The sequence below is a fragment of the Necator americanus genome, chromosome I (genome assembly GCF_031761385.1).
Source record: "Necator americanus strain Aroian chromosome I, whole genome shotgun sequence".
Lineage (NCBI taxonomy): Eukaryota > Metazoa > Nematoda > Chromadorea > Rhabditida > Ancylostomatidae > Necator > Necator americanus.
In genome coordinates this window covers 30,400,111-30,420,334 of record NC_087371.1, presented here as the reverse complement: position 1 = coordinate 30,420,334, position 20,224 = coordinate 30,400,111, and the positions used below count along the sequence as shown (strand labels likewise).

Below are 20,224 nucleotides of genomic sequence, written 5' to 3'. Positions count from 1 at the left end.
TAGTCTCTTTAGTGTTCGTCTTTGTAGAATTCATTTAAGCGTATGGGACCATATAATTTTTCCTGGATTTTTTTTGGTGATCTAAAAGAAACTCTTGCTCATCACAGCTGTACGTTTTGATTTTGGTTCTAATGGTTGACGGAGATCGAACGGATTCCAATTCCAGATAGTTTTCAGTTCTTCCGGCGGATCTAGGCTATCTTTGTCACAATCTCTTAGTTATGAACGCTCGAAATGTGACTTGAAAGGAGAAAAAACCGCTCAAGTTGCGATTGTTCCGATGTTTCGGTTTTTCCTGCAGGATTCTGCTCTCTACCTCTCTCTTTCTGTTTTTAACTCCCACCTCTACTCCTACCATAATAGCTGTCGAGCCGTTGCCGTTGCCTCGGGCACGAAGCGTCGACGTCGTAACCAAAATCCGATGCGTGTCATCGGGCACCACTTTGCTGTTCGCTGGTGGTGCTGTGGAATCGATTTTGAGGCTTTCCAGGAGAAGAGTATTCGCCTGTCTGCAGTGGTCGTCGTGTTGCAGCCTCAGGGTGCACCATTGAGTCGAGAAGTCGAGCCCGCTTGTTTTCCTATTCTTAAGATGGTATCCTATATCCTCCGGCTAAGAATGTGTACTCCTTCATTCGACTTTGCGATATATGATCCTCATGAATCAATTTATCTCAGCCTCCTGCACAATGTCTGTGTGAATTAAATTTGTAATTACTGGAATTACTCAAGTAATTTCCTCGGTTGCTAAAATTTAAGATTCTAGGTTATCTTATGCCTTTAAATTTTTGTTCATAGTAGTATACTATTATTATTATTATTATTATTATTATTATTATTATTATTATTATTATTATTATTATTATTATTATTATTATTATTATTATTATTATTATTATTATTATTATTATTATTATTATTATTATTTACCAAAATTTATTCACTTATATATTTATTATTTATTGTTTATATACATTTACATTATAATATATTTGTTTATTCAATTCATTGTATTATTTATGTTATATTATTTATATATAACATTATTATTGCAGTGTAATTTCCTTGGTTGCTAAAATTTAAGATTCTAAGTTGTATGCCTTTAAATTTTTGTTCATAGTATATTACTATTATTGTTATTATTATTATTATCATTATTAATTACTAAACTTTATCCACTTATATATTTATTATTTATTATTTATATAAATTTATATTGTAATATATATATTTATTTAATTTGTTGTATTATTTATGTTATATTATTTATATATATATATATTACATTACTTTTGCAGTATACATGCGAATCCACATTATCAGATTATCTGTAGTCTGGAGTCTTCCAACAGGTTTGATCGATAATGAGTCTTCAAAAAGTGCCTGTGTTATGTTCTTGAGGGATAACTCGACCAGTTGATGAGGTACTGAGGACAGTGATAAATTTACGGTGTATTCTTTAAATTGTCTGAGTGACGTAAAGGAAAGTACAATTTAAATTTCCGCTTCTGCTGTGCTCAAAGCCTTAAATCTGTGGAATTCCGGAGGGAGGGAATTTGAAAGCTGTTTGGTCTTTCCGTCCTAAGATATATGGCCGGACCAAGCATATCGCACAGCTCATTTGTTTGCCTTCAGCGCCGGTTCGCGTTGGTCAAATTATCTATTAATTATTTTATTATTTTATTTATTTATCGTATTATATATTTATATATTATATATTTATTTTATTTTACTATTAATTATTTTATCAAATTTTTGAGGTCCATAATTTGTTCCAAGCGAGTTCAGTGAAATCTTCCGAACACATGATATGGGAATATTAAGGGGTAGCGCAGTTGGTAAGAGGTTCCGTTGTGACCACACGATCGATCGATGGCTCAAGACCACCCTAGTGCCAACCAAGCCTTTCATTCCTCCTGGAGTCGATAAATTCGTACCAGAGTTGCCCTGGGGAGATAAAAACACTGAACTTGAGACATCAGCTGTGCTCCGGAAGTCATTGTATAGGCTGGACACGGGTTCGTAAACCTCAAACGATTCTGAATTGAACTGAGCGCATCCCAAGCGGATTGATTTACGCTGGACACTTTATCCATTAATATGGGAGCCATAGTAATGAAATTTTTAGTCTCTACACTGTTTTAAAATTAACAAAATTTTAGTCTTTACATTGTTAACTCCGTTTACCTTCGCACAACATTTTCTTCTGAAACATTTTATGCTCAACACGTTCACTCCATTCCGTACCTTTGCTTAGAAGTTTTACTTTTCCGAAGTGTTTTGTTGAAGACTTGGAGGCGCTGTGGTTATGATCACAGTTCCACGTTATGTTCTGATGATTTCAGCTTATTCCAGAATTCACCTAGGTTTTGGATTTCATTATTTTGGGAAATATTTTCTTTGCGCGTCGTGTTACTGTAGTGATGTAAAGGTGCAGAGGAATTGGAAGAACCGAGCCCGCTCTCCGAAGAGTTGACCGGAAAAATTTCTCGAAACTGACCAGAATCTGAATTTGACACGTTTTGTTCCAGAACTGTTTTTCCTTTTCGTTTTGTTCTTTCCTCTGAACTCTTTTAGAAGCTATAATTCTGCTTTCTTACGTCCGTTTTCCCGTTGTTTACCTGTTTACTGTTGATTACCTGTTGTTACCCGTGGTTTTTCTTCGAGGTTGGATTTTGGTTGCTTGCTCGAAGAAAGCTGCAACGCTCGATGTTAGCAGTGCTATGGCTCGCTTTGTAGAAAAGGTGCTACCTTTTTTTTTAAAGGAAAGTAAATTGACCGATTTTTCCTTTAGTTTATTCACGAATGAATGAAATATCGTGAATTTATTTAGAATGTCATTGAAGGACTTTCTTCTTGCTTGGATGGAGAGGAGTATAGAGTAACAACGGTATTTGTTCGGAAAAACGAAGAAAAATCCCATTGACTTGCATTTTTGTTTATTTATGAGGATTTATAGGATTTAGGATTTATAAGGTTTAGTGTGGAATCTCAAAAGGATACTACAAAAGCACATGCTTTCGGTTCCTTTATTCTTTTAGGTCTCAGTTTTTGTTTCCTCCCTTTTTTGTTTTTTTTTGTTTTCTAACTTCCTTTTCCCCAATTTCACCTGTATAAACATTTGTAGCAACACTTTGCAATAACAATCAATATTTATGAATAAATATAAAATAATACAAATATAACACTTATATTATACTTATACTACTACATATTATATTATACTATTTATTATATCATATTATTTACATTATTTATTATATTATATTGTACTTTTTCATTGATTTGCCTGAGTTGTGGCCAAAATTGGTATTGAAATTTGTCAACAACTAGCGTTTCGGCATTTTTGCCTTGGTCAAAGCCTGGAGTAATATAATAATAATAATAATATTTATATAATAAAAATAAATAAATATGCATATAATGGTGGCATGGTCACAGTAAGACCAAGTTAACTGCTAGAAAACTATCAGTAACTGTTACGTTCTGCCAATGCGAACACGTCCTGAAAAGATGCAAGTGTCGTAAACAATTCAACAACAACAACAAGTCAACAATTCTGTAGAATTCTCGTTACTACGCAAAATCGCAGAAGTGGAACATTCATCGTAGATCGTTCAAACTTGCTTACAAATTACAAAACAAAACAAATAAATTAAATACAAACACAAATACAAATTGTCAGTGATAATATTAATAATAATTATTTTGAGCTATCCACGATGAATGCTCCAATTCTGCGGATTCATTAATTCCTGAATAAATCACTGCTGTAAATTTGAACCCGAGAAATCGAAGCATTTTTTAAAGGAACCCTAACCCTACAACTGAAATGTAATAGTAACGATAATAATAATAGTAATAATAATGGTAACAATAATAATAATAGTGATAATAATAAAAAATAATAACAGTAATAGTAATAATTATAATTATAATTATAATTATCATCCTTGCTCTGCTTAATTTACAACTTAATCCCTTTTTTCCTTGATTCCTTTCGGAGCGCAGGGAAGCCTCATTTCCTCAACGATGCAACTTATTACGCGATAATAACCGAGCAACTAGCAATTCACTCGTTCGACAACATTCGCAATCCAACTAATATAAGCCTAGCAAGCAACAGGAGCTCCATCGCTTACATGATTGCGGATTGTCATCGTTCTACTCACCGTAATAAGTTGTATTGTTATGAAAGTGGAATCGCGCAATGCTGTTTCACACGCTTCTTTTCATGGTTACGGTAGGATGAATTGAGTGTGATTGTGTGTGTGTGTTAGTCGTGATCAATATTTCTACCTCAATCTAATCGTGAGAAATCCATTGAGGTGCCAAGCTGATCAATTTATGCAACGAAGCAACTGCTTACATTTGTGAGAAAGACAAAATGAAAACGGTTGAGATGAAGTTATAATTTAACCAGTCAATGTAGAAAATCTCTGCAAATAGAAGCGAAGATGAAGTCCACTTCATGACAGGAAAAGAAAAAAAAGTTTAACCTTTCACATTGCGATTAGTGGGGTGTAAAGAGTTGCTTCGTTGGGCAAATTGATCACTATGATGTTTCTGGTCTATTTCTTTTATTTCATTTAGAGAGTGTTTCGGGCGCTTTTTTTTCAGTAATGCCCACAATACTAATTATTATTCATTCACTCACTACTTAATGAGCATCTCAAGCTCTTTTTACTCGTGAGAATATCGAAAATTTCTGCAATAGCTGCTCTCAGACTACAGTGGTTGATCTCGCTTTCTGAAATCAAACCGTGCCCACGTCTAGGAATAAAGATCGAAATAAAGCAAGTCATAAACAGGAAAAGAAAAAAGTTTAATCATTTCCGTTCTCTTGCGAACAATCATCACCTTTATTTCTTCTATGTAAACCCCTGAGGTTGTGTTGATGTGGGTGATTTGACTGATTTCAAGAAAATGAAGAGAATGAGAAAGAAGAAGAACAGAGAGTTTTAAAGATTGTGGAAAGTGTAAATTTACTACTAATACATTGTTTTCCTTGTTATTCTTGTTTCTTTTTCTTGTCGGAGTTCTATCTTTTTATTTTTGAGTCGAATTGAAAGCGGATGTAGCGCAATCGGTAGGAGATTCCGCTATGGCTGCAGCATAGTCGATAGGAGGTTCGATTCCGCTCTACCGCCAACCAAACCTTTCATCCCTCCGTGGTTCATAAATTGGTATCAGACTTGTCTGGGAGAATAAAACCCCTGACTTGACATATCGACTAACTTTCGCCTGTTATTGTAAAACTGCTCCGGTGTAAAGAAACCTCATACGAATTCTAAATTCAATTGAAAGCGTTGGCGCATCCCAAGCGGATTGATTAACGGCAGACACTCCATCCTTTTTTCTATAGCTGTTCCTTGGAATTTTCGTTTCCCGCTGAGAATTTGGAGTGTAAAGTTGGAGATGACAGTTAAAATGTTGTCATTTCAAAGAGTATAACTTTGTTGTAAGCAGGCAAAAAACGAACAGCACGTAGAGACGGTGACTGAAATTTATTGCAAAGCGCTGCAAAGGCAACAGCAGCTGTAACACGATAGCAAGACTGTTTTTATTATGCGCCGTTATTTTATTATTTTTTATTGTCGTTTATGAGATGTGCCACTATCAAAAAATAAACATCGGAGAATTTCCTTTCCTTAACGGAGAGGAAAGGTTGAGAGGTGAGGCACGACGAACTGCGGTTCTTCCTGGCGAACAATCCGAATTATGATGAGAGAGCAGCTGGGAGGAGAACGCCGACGGTACTGCCCTCCCCTCCCCGCCCTCCCCCCTCTTGTTTTGGAGAAAAGCAGCACATTTTTACGATCACGTTAGATTTCCGTTTTATAGAATGAAGAAGAGTTTTAGATACAGATTACATACCCTTAACGATGTTGTTGTTTTCAATTTTAAATTTTATTTTAAAGATTTTATTTTTAATATTTTATTTTTTTTATAATATATTTATTTAAAAAAAAACAAAGTTATTTGAGAAAATGGTTGGTTTTCCAGAAATTGGATAGGAAATTTAAGGTGTTTATTTAGAAAGTAAAAATAAAAAAGGGAAATTCCTATGATTTATACCTTAACGTGGTTACAGCACATTTTTTCCCCCACCGATATACCGTACCTCGTTCCTTGGATTGACCTCTGCAGCTACTTAATTAAATTAAGTATGTGCAAGGAGTTGTACAAACTTTTTACAATCAATTTTATACAAATTTAATGAAAAAAATAAAAGATTTCAAGAAAAAAAATTGAGTAAAAAATAAAATTAAAAGTAAAATAGATTATACGAAATGTATGTAAATATGTCGGGATATTTGAGACGTGAGATACAAAAAAATAAATATAAAGTAAGTATAAACAAAACATAAAAGAGATTAAGCGAAGCGATGATAAACAGTTTCAAAAATCGCTGTATATTATTCGTTTGCTCTCCGCATCTCCATTTCTTTCCACCTCTCTTCCTGGGCGGAGTTTACCTCATCTCTTGGAAAGGTCTAGAATCAGAGGCAACACTTCTTATCCTGAAAGGGGTCCTGCTCAATCCTGTGAAGAGTCAATCGACGTTATGCTTTGAATTTTCATTTTGTTAAATTTCAATTTTTATTTTGTTTTTATTTTTTGTTTTGTTCGTTCCTCTAAATGGTCCTTTTTCACCCAACTTCCACAGTGATTCTGCCGATTTTCTTGTTTTTCATTGAAAAATATATTTTTTACTGTTGGAAGTTTGTGAAAGCGACACTCCACGTCTGTCGCAACACCTGCGTCGTTTCACTGTCGCACATTGTTTATTGTTTACTTTTTAGTGCATTTTTTTTCTAGATTTCTCAATATCAGCCGGTTTTACAGATGATTAGTCAATGTGTACGATTCGAGCCGAATTTTTTCAATAAGGGGAAATGCAAGAATTGTTACAAATCCAAAGAACAGCACAGTGTGGATACGTTGGAGAAGGCTAAGGTTGGTTTGTTTTGAGTTTGTTAAGTGTTTTGCTTGATGTTCAACCTCTCACTGCCGTTCTTCTATTCTTATTTGAATTTTTCCTCTTGTTTCTCGTTCCCAAGATGCTTCAGATTTTGGAAAATTCACTTCTTCTTTACTGTACAACTACCCACTTCTATGCCTTCATAGGATTAATGCAATCCACATTCCTCCTAAACGCTGATTGTCAAAAAAAGCAAAGTGCATAAATTTGACAAATGTGTATACTAGGTTCAAAACGACTAGGTAGAGGCGAAACGATCCATTTTTCAATTTTATCCTCTATCTTATTTATTTTTACTTTTTTGGAATATGGTGTAGTTGCGTAAGCGGCTGCGCTCGAAGCGTTGTGGCGAAGCGTAGCGTTTAGGATCGAGGAGGGACTCTCTGTAGCACCCTTGGTCCCTCTTCGAGCGCATCCGTCTGCGCACCGTGCTTGATGTCCTTTCGACCCTATTATATTTTAAAAAATAAAGTTTGTCATTTTGTGGTGAACACTTTCAAGGATTGTTATTATTGGAGATTTCAAAGCTTCACATTCAGTTGTTCTAGAAGATTGTCCCGTTTATTGCTACAAATTCTACAGCTAAAAATTTCTTACGAAGGTCTACATCCATATGTTCCAAAAGCTTCACATTCTTCTTCATATACATAGTCTTTTTATTTTTGCTTCTCCTTTTTTTCTTCCATTTTTATTTTAGAAAACGATTACTTCACTTACTTCTTTCTTATTCTTTTTTATCTGATTGTTTTAATAGGTTTGATAGTTTTAATAAGTTTGGTTTGATAATATTTAACTTTTTAAAATAATTTAAAATAATTTTTTAATAATTAAATTAATTCTTAAAATTATTATATTTCAGTAATTTAATAATTTTTTAAAATATTTTTTAAAGTTTTAATAGTTTTAATAGGCTTGATTTGATTTTACAGTGTATTTCTCGCTACGAAGTCTTCTCCTATACAGTTCGTCACTCTAGTCGTGATTCAAGAAAGGAGGTTGAATGGTCTTGGTATTGGACATATGGTTTTTGAAAAAAGATGATATAATCAATTAAAGAGCCCTATAATTACGTGAAGGTTTACTGTCGGTATAAAAGAATATCTAAAAGGGGTGAGGAACCGTAATGTAGCGACCTCTCTCGGAGCTCATCGCAGACAATGTCATGAAAATGCTTCTTTCTGCGTAGCGGCCACGATCCTATCATACGAACCCAGACTTGTGGCTCACAGAACTCTAGAGGCGTTTTGGATTACCGCAAAAGGTCCAAAAATAACTGTGAAAAGAGGGAGTGGATAGCCGTGACTAACGAGTTGGGTCTGTATTAAAGGCATCACCCCAGGTGGTACGGATTTCCGGTGGAGTATTCGTATACGGGATCGTAGATTATGGAGAGAAGGGTGATTCCGTTCATTTCTTCCTAATTGCCGTAGAAAACGGCCGGGAAGATAACGGCTTCGAACGTTTCGGCGCACTACTTTCTACAAGGAGTTCGATTGGAGCGCGACAGCCTTGTGCACGCGCGCATCTTCCGGGCCGTTTTTTTACGGCAATTAGGAAGAAATGGACGGAATCACCCTTCTCCCCATAATCTACGATCCCGTATACGAATATTCCACCGGAAATCCGTACCACCTCAGATTCGTGGGGTGATGCCTTTAAGACCTTTGCGGGTTTTGATCTATGGGGCCATATGTGGGTCGGATGTATTCTCACCCCAATGGTTGCGAAGAGGCGTAGTATAAAATAGGCTTAGTTGTTATGGTTATTTGATGGCATAATAACTTGCATCGCCCAATAGTGTGGCAGACAACTCTCTGATCATTCATTCGGTCGTTCACATTCATTGGTACATTCGTCGATCGCATTATATAACAATACATTCCACTGAACCACCGTCTCGGTCTGTTCGAATTTCGAATTATTTACTTACTTAGATACTTAGATGGCCCGTCTTCACTGGAAATGCGGGCCCCAACATTCGACTTACGGTACTGAAAAACCCTAAGTCTCTAGCGCCCGCTTTACAGCATCCTAATTACTGTCAGCGGAGCGACTTTATCACGCGGAGGCACGCTAACATTGCGACAACGCGGCTGCTTAGGTGGGCCCAACGATTCGGGCTCTTCTAGTCCTTGGTTCTGGACGTAATAATTCTAGTCCTAGTAGCTAGTAGTTTTAGAATTTCTGCTATGCTCTTTCCACGGCTTCCATGCCACAGTGTTCGTGTACTCCCAACTTGATATCACAAACAAGTATGCTCTGTGCTTTTTCTCACCTATGTATTTTCAGGGATATTTCGTCGTTCCTGGGAGCTTCGTCCTTCCCCCCCCCTATCAACTAGAGGAGAGAACTGAGCGTTGGGGATTTTAGTGAGGAAAATTTTCGCGAATAGGCGCTCCTTCTCAGACCCTTTTGTTTTTCTCGATCGCGAATAATCCTCGACTGGCGTGTACTGACACGGGCGTTCCGTCGATGTGCGCGCGTGGCTAAAAGCTGAAGAAACGCCGAGCACACTCCAGTTGTAAATATTTGTCCCACTCCAACGTAGCTAACCTGTTCAGAGCTACCAATTCTTCTTTTTCTTCTGGTGGTACACGTTAGGTAGGCAAATATATTTAAGCAGTGAGCGACTTTTCTCTCAAATTAACTGACTAAGCTACATTGTTTTTCCATCGAAAAATCGAACCTGAGACCTAGGAATATGTCTTTGTGGCCGCAGGGGAAACTGTTTCAAGAAATAGGATTTGTCGCTGAACAACTAATGGTGGGCTTCATAGGATCATCATTTATTTATTTGATAACATATTTGTTTAATACACATCTATTTATTTAGTTTCATTCATATTTGATTGAATTTGAATTGAATATTTGAAATCACTCACAGTTGTGCCAAAAGACAAAAAATAGGAAGGAACAGACCTCACTAGAACTTCGCCTAATTTTTTTTTTACCACAAAGCGTTTTGCCTTTTTTTTACCTTTTGAACACAGATGGGGTTATGGGTTGACAGGTCATTCTCCTGCTGCAGAAGGTCCTGAGAAATCCTCACGTGCGTTTCTTTTCCGCTAGCTCAGAACGCTACAGGAGAACAACGGTTACCATCGTTTGGATGACCAGTTTAATTCCAGAATCCAGAACGGAGAAATCCGCCACGAGCCCTAGGCGAGCGAGTGAAATACCTTTTTATGAAATAATTCTCTGTGTAGTCGATGATTTTCACGCATGATCTGTAATATTCATGTGTCATGTGCCCGTACTTGGGGTATAAACAGGTTTTCCCGAACGAATAAATATGTTCTGATTACAGGGAGCATACCATGAATCTGACATTGTGAGAGAATCCGCGGAAAAAGCTGGAGATGGGGTTGTAGGTTACGGGATAAGCTCAACTTTCCCTAATTGCCGTAAAAAACGGCTTGGGGACCGCTTTAGTTCCGACGAGGCACGTTAGAACACGAACCCTTGTACCACATGCTTCGGTCCTCTCAACAGCTTCAACATTGGTTTCAGTTGAATAGGCTGGTGAGAAGACATCATTGATCTTCGACCGCTCGCACGTGGATGCGGCGCGTGCTCAGGGGTGGCGCGTTGCAACTGAAGTCGTCATAAACGACGGATTCTCCCACTTATTGTTATTCCACTGCCATTTTTTTTACAACGATTAGGGAGAGATCGGCGGAACCATCTTGGATCCAACAACCTACAACCCTATCTCCAGCTTTTCCATCACCATGTCAGATTCGTGGTACGGGGCCGTGGTAAGTCTAAACTCCTCTTGTAATCCCTCTCAAACTTTGCTTCCCAGTGCGATCCACCGTTCATTTCATAGCGGCCAGAAAGTGCGCGAACACATCGAACCTTTTAAGCGAAAGCGATGATCCTGATTGCTTGCATGATCCCATAGGGATTCTCGTAGCGGGTTCAGGACCGCAAACGCTCCCGATCCACGTTGCCTCCAGTGATCGAAGTAGTTGCATTTTCTGCTTTCTGATGAATTCTATGAAAAAAAACTTTTTTCTTTTTATTTCTACAAATTTTTATTTCTAAGATAGTAGCCCTTCTGCTGTAGTACTGCATTCTCAATTCGAAACAAAGAATTTGATGATCCCATCCAAAATTACCCGTAAGTCGTTTTTAAATTATTTATCGACTATTATTAAATTATTTATGAATTATTCATCTGTTATTATTATTATTATTATTATTATTATTATTATTATTATTATTATTATTATTATCATTATTAATCTATGCACTTATTATTTAGATTATTTTTATTCGCTCATATTCCTTCGCTCGAACTATTCAGTTAAGTGGCAACTCAGTCCTTTTCCCATCTGGTTTTCAGTTACAACTAAATTCTTAGTAATGATATCGTAAATTAATAATAAAATAAGCAATAATAATAATATTTTAGAGCGAGTGTAGTGTAGCGGTTAGAGGTTCCACATCATGTACGATCGATCGGAGGTTCGAATCCGCCCTAGTGATCGCCAAGCCTTTCATCCCTACGGGGTCGATAAATTGGTACCAGACTTGTCCGGGAGGATAAAAACACTGATTTGATCCGTCGGCTAGCCACCGCAAGTCCTTGTACGGGCCAGTTACACGTCCCTAAACTTCAAACGATCCTGAATTGAAGTGAACGTGGTGGCGGGTCCCAAGCGGATTCGCCAACGCCAGACAACACTTTATCCTTCTATCCGTTAGTAATATTCTAGTAATATTATAGTATACAGAAACAAATATTCCGTAGAACAGTTTCTTCCCAGCGTTAATGCAGTGACGAGCAAAAAGGACGAAAGTTGAACGTCCCCGTACGTTAGGACGTATGTAGATGACCACCAACCCGTACATGCTCTAAATTGGGCTACATCCGCGTTTTGCTCGCGATTCCACACTAATTGCATTAGGTGACTAAGGTTTTTTTTCTTTGGCGTTCGTCTACTAAAAGACTGCATTCACAGAAAGAGATTACGGTCAGGTGCAGCTTTGCGGTTTTTCGCCGCGAAACGCAGGAAGTGAATAAAATTGGAACACGTTCCACAAGTCTTGAACCTCCTACCGGCAGTAGATTACGTTAATTTGTTTCTCCATGTGTTCTTGTGCCGAGAAAACAATGTATTAGAAGTTTTTGGATGTACACCATCATCTCGTCCTTCTCCTGATTGTCCACCATCTTCTTCTCGAATTCCAGGACATGAATCCATACGTCTTTCTCCTGGTTCTAAACCGCCACCACCATTTCCTCCTTGTTGTCGACCACCATCACCTTGGATTTTTTTTTCAAATTTACCGGAAAGGAATGGCTACCACCAGATTGAATATCTCGTAATTTTACTGTAAATGTATGGCTTTTTTCTCGTAAAACTGAACAGAACAATTTTTCAAATATTTTTTTTTGGTCCCGATGAATTATGTACCCGTCATTACCTTTTGTAATCCGGAGGGAAATTCCCAATCGGGAACTGTAAAGTCAAACTGGTCTTGGATCAGCGATGTAAAATGAGAATGGCTTTTGATTTTGAAAAAATTGAAAATGTAATCTAAATCCAACTATCCAACTAAAAAAAACTTTCAAATTCCAACTAAACTACTCCAACAAATATTTTTCGTCTTCGGTGAACTATGTATGTGTCCTTACCACCATTTTGGATATCTTTTAAATTTACCGAAAAGAAATTGCAACTTTTTGTTGTGAAACGAAAAAAAAACTATTTTCCAAGATATTTTTATTGTCGGTGAACTGTGTACGGTTATTACCAAAAACCTTCCTGCATCCGGAAGGCATGTTTTCAGTTCCGCAACTGTAAAGTGAGGATGATTTTCTGATTTTAGAAAAGTTGTAAATCCAAAAAATTCCAAAAAAACTCCAAAATGGAAAATTCTTCCATAATTGAATCTTTTCCGCTCAAGAAATATTTCAGCGACCTAAACAATAGTAGAAGCTCTTTGATAATGATGGACTTACAGCAAAAAATCTGCTCTGAACTCTTTTATCACAAAATTTCAGCAATGTTACGATGAATTACCAAGTTTATAAAGTTCCCATAATTTTTTTCCAAAAATTTTCTTATTACTATGACTGATGTGGATGTAGTGAAAAATTGTGAGAAATTTGGAATATCATTTATAAGAGAAAAAACCCGTAAGACTAAAGGAGTTATTCCGTATTTGAACCTTTTGCACTTAGGAAATTTTGCAACGATTTGAACCAAGAGTAAACAGAAGGAATGATGTAAGTTGAATAAGTCGATGAGGTGCCTGGTGGTTACAGCTCCGCCCTTATTTTTTGGTTTTATATGGAATTTTTTTCACAGAGTGGTGTGATTTAGCATCATCATACTGTAGGACGGCGCTTTTTCCTGAAAAAAGTACGATATCTTACCTGCTACGATACTGTACTTTCTACTCAAAGCTTTGCGCTTGTTTTAATGGCTGAAAACAAGGAGTAGCTGTGCTCTGTCCAGGTTTTAGCATCCTGAGATAGTTAGAATTAATCGAATTTTAAAGCTAAAAGATAAAGTAGACTAGCGTTAATGAATCCGCTTGGGATCCGCCCTCACGTTCCGTTCAATTCAGGATCGTTTGAGGTTTACGAACGTGTAACTGGCCCATACAATGACTTTCGGTGGCCAGCCGACGGGTAAAGTCAGTATTTTTATCCTCTTAGACAAGCCTGGTACCAATTTATCGACCCCGGAGTGATGGAAAGCTTAGTTGGCATTGGAACGGTTTCGAACCATCGGCGGTTTGACCACAGGGGACCTCTTACCGACTGCACCACACCCGTCCCTATCGAATGTTTTCATGTGTAAAAGAGATATTCTTTTCCGGAATTCCTAATAAACCCCACCCATATTTGAAACAAGAACATCGATTAGATGGATCAAAGGTATTGCCATTACACGGGCTCTACTACCGCTTGAATAACAGTTTTTCAATCGAAAAAAATCGGAGCTGAATTTATTGGTTGTGCAATCTGGCGTGATTGCTTTTCGTGGCGGTTACCTCATCGAACATACGGTTCTTCTCCTACAGAAAGTGGAGAATCCTTTTATGGGACCTGCACCCCCAATCCAGAGCGCTTATCACTGGTCAGATTATCCACATCATATCAGGGTTTGGACGAGCAACTTAGCTCAAGACAGAAGGAGCACGACGTTGGGACTCAGGGTGAATCAGAGGTGGGACCTTGAGCAGGATAGTTCACCAATTTTCGTTATCCTCAAACGAGTAACTGCACCACAATCTCGACAGACGGCTGTCATGACCTCTTAGAAGATGAGGAACTCAGTTAGAAGAGGTTCTTCAGAGACAGTTGTGAGAGGAGGAAAAAAAGGTCAAAGGAATACGTGCACGGCGTTGATCATGCCCTACGGGGATGCGCCTACGCGTTCGACGTCAACTCAGGCTTTGTTTGAGGTTACTTCGTTTGAGGCGCGCTGAGCCTTACAATGACTTGTGGGGGCTAGCCGATATGCCAAGTCAGGGTCTTAATCCTTCCAGACAAGTCTGGAACCAATTTATCGGCCCGGAATAGGATGAAAGGCTCTGGGTGAAAGACTTGGTTTGCAGTAGGGCGAATTCGAACTTCTGATCGATTGGATTGTTTGATTGTAGCCACAGCGGGACCTCTTACTGACTGCGCCACATTGCCCAGGAGGGCACGTTATGTCTTGGAGGCATTTGCAGAGAATCCGCCGAGACCCTCTTTACCGTTCCCCGCCGTCAGAGGAGAAAACCATCCTTTCTTGGGGTGAAAGGCCGTCGTTGAAATATATTACCAAGAAAGGTAATAAGACGGTACAAATTAATGTTTCTGAATCTCAAGAGTTACCACTAGTTGACCCTGATCCTTAAATTAGTGAATTAGCGCATAAAAACCCTGGTTCCTAGGAGATACACCCAACTTACTGAACAAACCACCATTTTGCACCAATATCACACTGGGGCCCGCCGGCCGCATGTGCAACGGACGGTGTGTGCTGAGCGGCGGTGGCGGCGACGGCGACGACCACGACGACGATTAATGGATAATAGTGGAAATTTCGGTCGAGCGCGCTCGTTCACGCGCTATTTCTGGATGAACGCTCGTCCGTACGTGCAGCCGTCGGGTAAACAAGGCTGATCGCGCAATTGCGGCTCTGCGTATCCGCCCGCTGACGTGCTGCCTCGTCGTTGAACGAAGTGATTGACACACATACCGTGCACTCCCATACACACGACAACTATACGTACCGTACGTCATTTCTGCGCGTCAACAGCAGTGTTGCGGAAATTTCCTACAGGATTCCAGTTAGGATGCTACCTGGATGGTTGTTTGTTGCTGCGAGAGTTGTTTTCCTACCGTTGTTCTGTTTTTTTTGTTGTTGTTGTTGCTTGGACGTAGTTCTATCTTTTCCTTGGACTTAGCTGAACTTCTCTTCTTGTTGACTTCGTCCCTCGAGTGATTTTCTTCCTGAAACCAAAGTAATGTAGAGTCTGTCCAGTGCTGAGTAATCAACGAGTCGTGGGAAAATTAATCATTTCAATTCTTCGACTTTTTCATCAATCTCGGCCGCGACAGCATCATTCTCGCATAGGACTTACTTGTATTGTGCAATTTTGCGTAAAATCTAGATCCGATACACTTTTTTTGAGTTGTTCTTTGTTTTTCAGTGGAAATCAATGCTACAAAACTGACACTTACTGGACCGTTCTCGAATTTACATATTTTGATCCTCATAAACACGTGTTTTATTGATAAAAGTTCGCTTTTGGAGCTTTTCTTTCTTTACATCGGCAGATTTTTGCCTCTCCTTACTCCTTTTGCTCACAAGTTCTTCTCTGCTTTTTCGTTAAGCGCAGCCATCTTTCTGGATTCTCGCTTTTCTTCCTGTGACCACATTCGAAAAAATATATCTACTTTTCCACAATCGTCAGTACAAAAGATTTAATCACTATTATTATTATTATTATTATTATTATTATTATTATTATTATTATTATTATTATTATTATTATTATCATCATCATATTTATTGTTATTTTATCTGATTTATTCTATTTTATTAGACTATTAATTTAATTTACTGATGTAGACGGTATACACGAGAACAAAGATCTGTGAATGAAGACACGAAGAAGAAGAAAAGCATCTTTCTTTCGTTGTTCCTGGAAATTTAATTTCACTAAATCATCCATGAATCCTGAATTCGGATCGCGAGGATTGGAGCGAGTGATGTCATTTTTGTAAGAACAAGAAACTCGACGTTGCTAATCAAGGTACTTGTAATTCAGGTCAATACATTTCAGAAAGAAGACTTTTGCGATAAATTGAAGTTTATTTTAATATTTTACGCTTACATCTGAACAAAATCGCTCTCTCACATCTTAAACACTTAATCATTTCACTACGTATTTGTGCTTTTTTTTTCAACAAAACATCTAAAATTTCGAATGTATCTTAGTCAACCAATGTGGCAGTTGAATGATGGAAAACGTAATTCGAGTGTTTCGCAAGTTCAAGTTGAAATCACACATTTTCATGTGGACAGATCTAGGTTTTTTTTCAACTAAAACTCATTTCATTATTTACTATTATTATTACCAAACTTATTGTTTATTTATTAAGTCATTATTACTTCTTTGTTAAATAAATTATTAATTTTTATTTTGAACAACATTTCTCTTAAAAAAGGATCTATCAGGTTAGGAAGTAAATTTGACAGTTATTTAGCTATTTAAATAACTATCAGGCTTTTTTTTTCTAGTCTGACAGACGCTTTTCTCGGAAGAAATTTTAGCTCCGCCTACTAATTTACTGTCTTGTCGAATCGATTCCAAACAACCCCGCTTCAACTTCCAAATTTCATCATTCTATTTCTTTTTGTTCGAAACTTGGTGATTTTTCAGTTTATTTACCTAGGAATTATTTTATTTGTACGTAGACCATTTCCCATGAAGTAATTTTCATCAAAATTAAAAGCGGTGAGATTATGCTTACAGGACGAAGAGATACGTATCACTCTATGGTGTCGTATCCGTTTAAAAAAAACTTATTTGTTATTTAATATTTACTTTTAATATATATATATATTTAATATATTATTTTAATATATATATTTAATATATTTTTGACAAATCATGTATTTTTAATATAGAACAGTCTTTAAAAACCTTTATATTTTACGAGTATTTTACAAATTTAGATTGAAGATCGCTGTTCATGCACATTTATCGTTCCCCGTAGAATCATCACACCACAGCTTCTCATTCTTTCACGTTTATGCTCGTCTGAATCGTGTGTGGAATTTGTACTAATTCTGGATGGAATCCTTGTCTGAGGATGCCATCGAGAAATATTTCAAGTTCAACATAAGCGAGATCCTGTCCATAAATTATTAAGGAAATCTCACCCTATTGATCCAAGTTTGAAAGTTGGATCCATCAAGAAAGTCATGGATAAGTAGAAGTTCAAGTAAATAAATAAATCGAGAAAATCAAAATAAAAAGAAAATAAAAATAAAAATGAAAAGAAAGTGAAAGCAAAAGTGAGTAAAAAAAAGTGAAAGTAAAAATGTACCGAAAATTATTTTGCTCCACTTTTTCCGAAGAAAAAACAATATTGTTCTCCTTCACTCTTAGCAACATCGGCGCCACCTATGTATGCTCTCCTTCTAGTACATTCTCTTTTATTTGTAGCCTGTGGATATCGTAAAAAAAAAAACATCTACGTATATTCACTTTTTATTATCCTCTCCTTTTTCCAGAAATTGCTTGAAATAAGCGATTTTATTTTTGGTTGGGAAAAATACAAAGATATTAACCGCTTAAGTATGGGTAAGAAAAAAAACAGTGTTAAAATTAGCACCGGAAAACAAGTTTGACACTAATTCTTCACTGAATAAAGGAATTTTTCCTGTTCTTGGGGCAAAATGCAAAATTTCCTAAGAAATTCTAGTTGTTCAAGTTTCTTTCTGTTTAGTTTCTTTCAAATCCCTTTTTCTTATAGCAGATTTTTTTTCAGTTTGGAATTATTCATACTTTCCTAGAATGCTGCATTCGTGCACAGGAAGCGTTTCATTAGAGAACAAATTAAAAATGTTTGAGAAAGTTCCCCATTAATTGCACAAAGTTCGTTCAATTCTTCATCTCACATAGTTTTGCGCATTATTTATTTCACCATTACTTGTAATCTTACCATTTATTTATTTATTTATTAGTGTAGAATAGTTCACCTTCACTAATAAATAGAAGCTGATCGTTACTGTAAACGTTGTTTACGGCTACTTTCAAAAAAAAATGTTTTCGACGTACGTGATGAATTCCGTGTCTCACAGTTTACGCCAGGAATGTTACCAGATCCACTACCAAGATATAGGAAGGCTCTATAGTCGACTATTTTGTTTTCTTTACTTTTTCTCTGTTTTTGTTACACATCCTCGACGATTCTTGCCTGGAAAACAGTGCCTGGGAAAGTTTTAGATATCGGATTCTTTTATTTATAAAATTTATATATTTTTTATTTTCTTTTATGTGGACTATTCGAATTGAATTAGTTACAGGGATGCTTTGGTCTTTTCTGGATCCGATTCAGTGGCTATACACCTTAAATCTATAGGCAAAGGATTTCATCTTGAAAAACGTTTAGATATCCTGACCATACCTAGAAGACCTAGGGTTACGGGGAATTGTTTTTAGTTAGCAAATTACCATAGCAAAAACGCGAAACACCGTTTGCAAATCTAAAAATGAAAGTTTGAAGACTCTCAGCCCAACGAAGCAACTCTTTACACCCGCAAAACCACGTGGGACCGGACTACCCAATGAAAAAAGTCTTTTTTAAACTTTATTTCGTCAGTCCTATGGGTTTGAAGAGCTGCAAACTGAGGCCCTCGGGGCTACATGGGCGTTTGGCTTCTTTACTTGTAAGAGCTGTTTCTCTTTATTGTTGCTTGTTATCTAATTATTTTAATTATTTGTTTTGTTTTGTTAATTGTTTATTATTAGTTAATCCAATTTCGAAGCGGAACTATGTAAAAATATATAAATAAAAAAGAAAAACTGTTTTTCTTTTGGCGGTTTTTTGAAAAGGAAAAACTTTATCAAGTAAAGGATAGGACAGAGTTTGCTGGGATTTTTAGTCCACAGGAAAAAGAAAATCGGGTGCCATACACGTCCGTCCGCTTAAATCGACAAAGGACTGAATCAAATAAATCGACAATTCAAAGTCTCAGTGGCAAACATTCTGGACCATCTGTTCAAATAGCGTTCGGTTTTTCTGATCGTTTCCTGGGAAAAATCCGTCAATTAGCTCTATAATATTTAGCCAGCCCACCTATGCGGCTGCTTGTAACCCTTGAGATCTGAGCTTAGATCGATATTTTCCCCTATAATTTTCTGTATCTTTTCCTCTTTTTCTACTTTTTCTCTCTCTTTTTCTCTGCATTTGCGCTGACGAAATTGGTGCACTTCACCAAAAAAACTTGTAGCTAGAAACATTTATCAGCTTTTCAGTTATAATTTTTTGGTTGACCTATATTCATTGATTATTTTATTTATTTATTTATTTATAGTTGAGTTGATTTACAATTCATTGCCTTGTCTGATTTAACCCGAAGTTTTCTAAAAATATATTGATTTATGGACTTTAGAAATTCGTCCTTTTTCCCCGTTCGCGCATGATGCAATCAGTTGTGTAAACCTTTGAAAAAAAAATTGCAGTCAACCGCACATTTTCCTACTTCCTGCAACAAACGCTTCCTTTCGCTTTCGTTCTCTTCACTTGAGAAATATTCTGTGATTTGTGGTTTTGCTTACTTCCTGAAATTCTTGAAATAGGGATTCTTCATTTTCTTTACGGTAGAGGCACGGTTACGTACATTTCACTTAAAATTTCTTGTATCTAAAACCTGTTCGTCAATTACTTCCCTCTAAACTATTTACGTAACCGTAGGAATCCATGTTTACTTAGAGTAAGAAAACATCCTGTACAGAGTTACTTTTTGCTATTTACCAAAGTAAATGGGTTGTTTTTATGCTCACTCCAACGGTCATGCGAGGATCCAGCAGACTTGTTGCGTAGTGTTTTTTTTTAGAACTGAAAGCTTGGGTAAAATTCTAGGATGCCTGCATTTTTAAAGGCAGCGTATTCACGAAACTGCGGCTGCTGAGTTCTCTGTGGGCAAATATAAATTTCGGAGTGTAGATTACGAATGTGGGCGTGGCCTCACTCAATTCTCCCTATTCGTCCTGAAA

General features: G+C 37.0%; 1 protein-coding gene across 3 annotated transcripts in view; it reads left to right on the top strand.

Annotated features, from left to right (window-relative positions):
• Positions 1-6,846: 6,846 nt before the first annotated feature.
• The window catches only part of RB195_007331 (uncharacterized protein), a gene marked incomplete at both ends in the record, with an annotated part of 65,436 nt that continues 52,058 nt past the window's right edge, over positions 6,847-20,224 (top strand). For all 3 annotated transcript variants that reach the window (XM_064180893.1, XM_064180892.1, XM_064180894.1), the window contains one exon: positions 6,847-6,957. In XM_064180893.1, coding sequence (XP_064037726.1) covers positions 6,847-6,957 — 111 coding nt within the window. The remainder of the gene's footprint in view (positions 6,958-20,224) is intronic.